Here is a 3,550-nt window from a genome sequence, read left to right as displayed (position 1 = left end):
AAATGGATCTAGAACATAGACTTCTTCTTTGATTTTCTTCAGATGAATCAGAAGAATTGACGGATTGCAGAATTCTAAAAAGATTTTCTTCTCATTGTCATCAATTTTTAAAGCATTAATTTTTTTTTTCAATTTTTTGGGCGGTTCTAGACATTTATCAGCAAAATGTCCGAATTTTCTGCAGTTAAAACATTTTCCTTTTGGATGAAAATAAAGTTATATATATATTTCTCCTTGTTTTGATTGGTAAGTCAATCCCCTGTTTCCTCTATTGATGTAGCCCTTCAGAAAAGAAAGAAGAAAGAAGGAAAAAAGAAAAAAGAAAAAGTCATATAATTAAATAAATATAATAAAGTTAGTTAAGACTGCTTCTAAGTCGTGTGGGGCCATCAAGGCTCCAGAGTCAGACCGCATGACTTGACCTTTTAAAAACCTAATTAACTCTCATCAATCTTCACAATCACAATAAATATATATAAATATAATAGAAGCTTCTCTAGCTTCCATATGATTGCTCCCTAGCTACAACCTACAAAGGGAGGGAAGAAAGAGGAAGGAAGGAGAAGATCGATGATCATGAGCTGCAAGGAAGAAAAGATGATGATGATGAGTAGTAGTAGTACTAGTAAGGAAGGTGAAGTTGCAATATTGCCAGGATTTCGGTTCCATCCAACTGATGAAGAGCTTGTTGGGTTTTATCTTCGCCGGAAGGTTGAGAAGAAACCCATCGCTATTGAACTCATCCAACAGATCGATATCTACAAATACGATCCATGGGATCTTCCAAGTAACTATTATTAGCATCCCTTTCTTTCTTTTAATTCAACTCTTTTGTATCTTTGACAAAATCAAACAATTAAATTCTTAATAAGGTTATTTCTTTGATTCTTTCAAGCTAAAATTTTATTTTATTATTATTTTTTTTTTTTCTGTGGATCTAACTGTATATATATATATATATATATATATATATATGGTGCCTCTGAAAACCATCTATAGCTTCTTATTAATTCTGAGAACTGCATGAAAAAAATTTTGACGTTTTTTTACGTACCCAATAACCCCGTTCAGACCTAAAAGATTACTTTCATTTCATTTAACATCATTGAGATTATACTTTATTACTTTTGTTTGTGATTGATTTATATATATTTGGTTGCAGAAGGCAATAATAGCAGCAGCAGTGTGAAAGAGTTGGAGTGGTACTTCTACTGCAAAAGAGGGAGAAAGTATAGGAACAGCATAAGACCCAACAGAGTGACGGGGTCTGGGTTTTGGAAAGCCACTGGCATCGACAAACCGGTCTACTCGGCGGTAGGAGAATGCATTGGCCTCAAGAAAACATTAGTTTACTACCGCGGGAGTGCAGGAAAAGGTCTCAAAACTGATTGGATGATGCACGAGTTTCGCCTTCCTCCCAAACACGCCGGCGCCACCAATCTTGCCGATGCCAAAAATACTGTCCAAGAAGCTGTAAGAATAATACAATTATACTCATCTATATGTGCCATCAGACACGAAGAATTACGACCTTTTGTTCTTATTTATTTGGTCATGTTTACAATTTAACAATCTCCTATTAATATGATAGATATATAGCTGAGACTACATTCAAATTTGATAGCCTAAAAGTAGGAGATTACAATCAAATCCCATAATTAATATCATATTTAGTTACCATCAAATCTGATTACAATCAAATTCCATAATATAGAATAATCAAATATAATCTAACATAAACCACCTATATCCATGGAAACTTGATAAGAAAAAGACAGAATTCATTTTTTTTTAACCATTGAATCTCTATAGTGAATGGATGAATCTACTATTGAATTTGTGTGGAAACCACATGAGTCAGCAAATATAATGTTTGATCTATTGAATTTGTAAAAAAATATAGTTTAAAAATGGTCGTGTAACATGCTTCAAATATTAATTAGCGCTTTGTACAAGTTTGAAATTTGTTTGACAGGCTAAGAGTGAGTACACGAAGTAGCCATATGCATTTGACGATTTTCTGTCGTCAAAAAAGAAAATATCAAATATATATATATGTTGATGCATGGTTTCATGTACTTTTTTAATGCAGGAAATTTGGACGCTGTGTCGAATTTTCAAGCGAAATGTGTCGCATAGGAAGTACACGGCAGAATGGAGAGAAGTAAGTGCTAAGAAACATCCAATAATTTCCTCGGATGATCCCATCAAATATGAAAATGATGATGATCAGGAGATTAAGGGTATTGATGGAAGGACGCAGTTGCATGCAGGGCAGCCGAGCTGGACGCTACCACAACCTCCAATATTATCTTCAACCATTAATCCAATAACTCCAAGAGCCGATGCGAATGATCATGATGAAGACTTGTTTGCATTAGAGAATTGGGATGATGAGCTTAGATCTGTTGTAGAGTTTGCTCTTGATCCCTCTCGTTTATGTAAATAAGTATTCATGTTAATTTTACATTAATTACATACACTGAAATGATCATTGGTGTCAATATTAATTTTGTCCATATTTCTTTCATATCATCTTACAAATTAATCATTAGATTTGTGGAGTCCACATAAATCAATAGTGTACCCTACAAATCTAATGGTCGATCTATTGAATTTATAAAAGAATATGAAAAAAATATGGATAAATTATTGATACTAATCATTTCTCATACATATACATATAGATTATTATAGTACGAAAGTAATTGACAGTGTTTTCCAAATATTTTTCTCTTGCCGTCTACTAATTATTTTTCCTTGCAATTAAAATCCTAGTTCTGGCAATGTGTACACGTACGGATAAAATGGTAATTAAATAGGCGCAACTCTTACTTAACAAAATTGTATATTCTTTTACCTGATAAATATCATCATATTATACAATTATATATATATATCTCCGAATAATAAATATGTTTGACGTTGCCGCGTCTAAATTACTTTAAATTCTCATAATTATTTGATTCTAATTTTCGTAGTAAAGGTTGATCAGTTACTTCAACCAATTGAATTGGCAATGGACAATTCATTAATTTTCTTGTCCAGATTAATCAGCTTCCATTTTTACAAGTTTATCTTCATGCATTAAGATTCTTTTCTTTTTAATTAGTGTAACAAATCAATTGGACATTTGTTGATCTATGGATAATCCACAGCGACCTCAGCGGGTTCTAGGGGAGAAGCACCACCAGCGAAGAAAGAGAATGATCGTCGAAAGGCAGTTTGGAAACTGGAGGCACTGCAACCTCTAAGTCAGCTCAAACGACCCTAACTAACAGAATAAAATTAGTAAAAATGTGTAAGAGAAACTCCCCCTCCGTGTGGCATTCGTGAGAGATGTATAGACGAGTTAAAGGAGATGATAGCATATGGTGCATCTTATGGAGATTGAGGTGCATCCAACTATTGGTCTTGGTCTTGGTCTTGGTCCTAGTGTTGTCTTGGGCTTTCTTAACAATCAGGCTTTAAAGGCTTGTTGATATGTAATACGGTCATCTAGTAGAAACACGATCCTCTCTATTTCAGTTGAAATGGAGAATATCCATTT

General features: G+C 33.6%; 1 protein-coding gene across 2 annotated transcripts; it reads left to right on the top strand.

The window, feature by feature from the left end:
• The first annotated feature begins 465 nt into the window (after positions 1-465).
• Positions 466-2,504, top strand: LOC132176453 (transcription factor JUNGBRUNNEN 1-like). Of its 2 annotated transcripts, none has more exons than XM_059588665.1 (3): positions 466-787; positions 1,166-1,473; positions 2,093-2,504. In XM_059588665.1, exons 1-3 carry the CDS (start codon positions 571-573, stop codon positions 2,447-2,449), a joined length of 882 nt encoding a protein of 293 aa, XP_059444648.1. In that variant the 5' UTR covers positions 466-570; the 3' UTR covers positions 2,450-2,504. The 2 variants fall into 2 exon arrangements, with proteins under 2 accessions (XP_059444648.1, XP_059444647.1); XM_059588664.1 differs by having other exon boundaries at positions 1,163-1,473.
• Positions 2,505-3,550: the final 1,046 nt, after the last annotated feature.

This window comes from Corylus avellana, chromosome ca3 (genome assembly GCF_901000735.1).
Source record: "Corylus avellana chromosome ca3, CavTom2PMs-1.0".
Classification (NCBI taxonomy): Eukaryota; Viridiplantae; Streptophyta; class Magnoliopsida; order Fagales; family Betulaceae; genus Corylus; species Corylus avellana.
The sequence above is the reverse complement of the archived record's forward strand: the minus strand, read 5'-3'. Positions and strand labels throughout refer to the sequence as shown.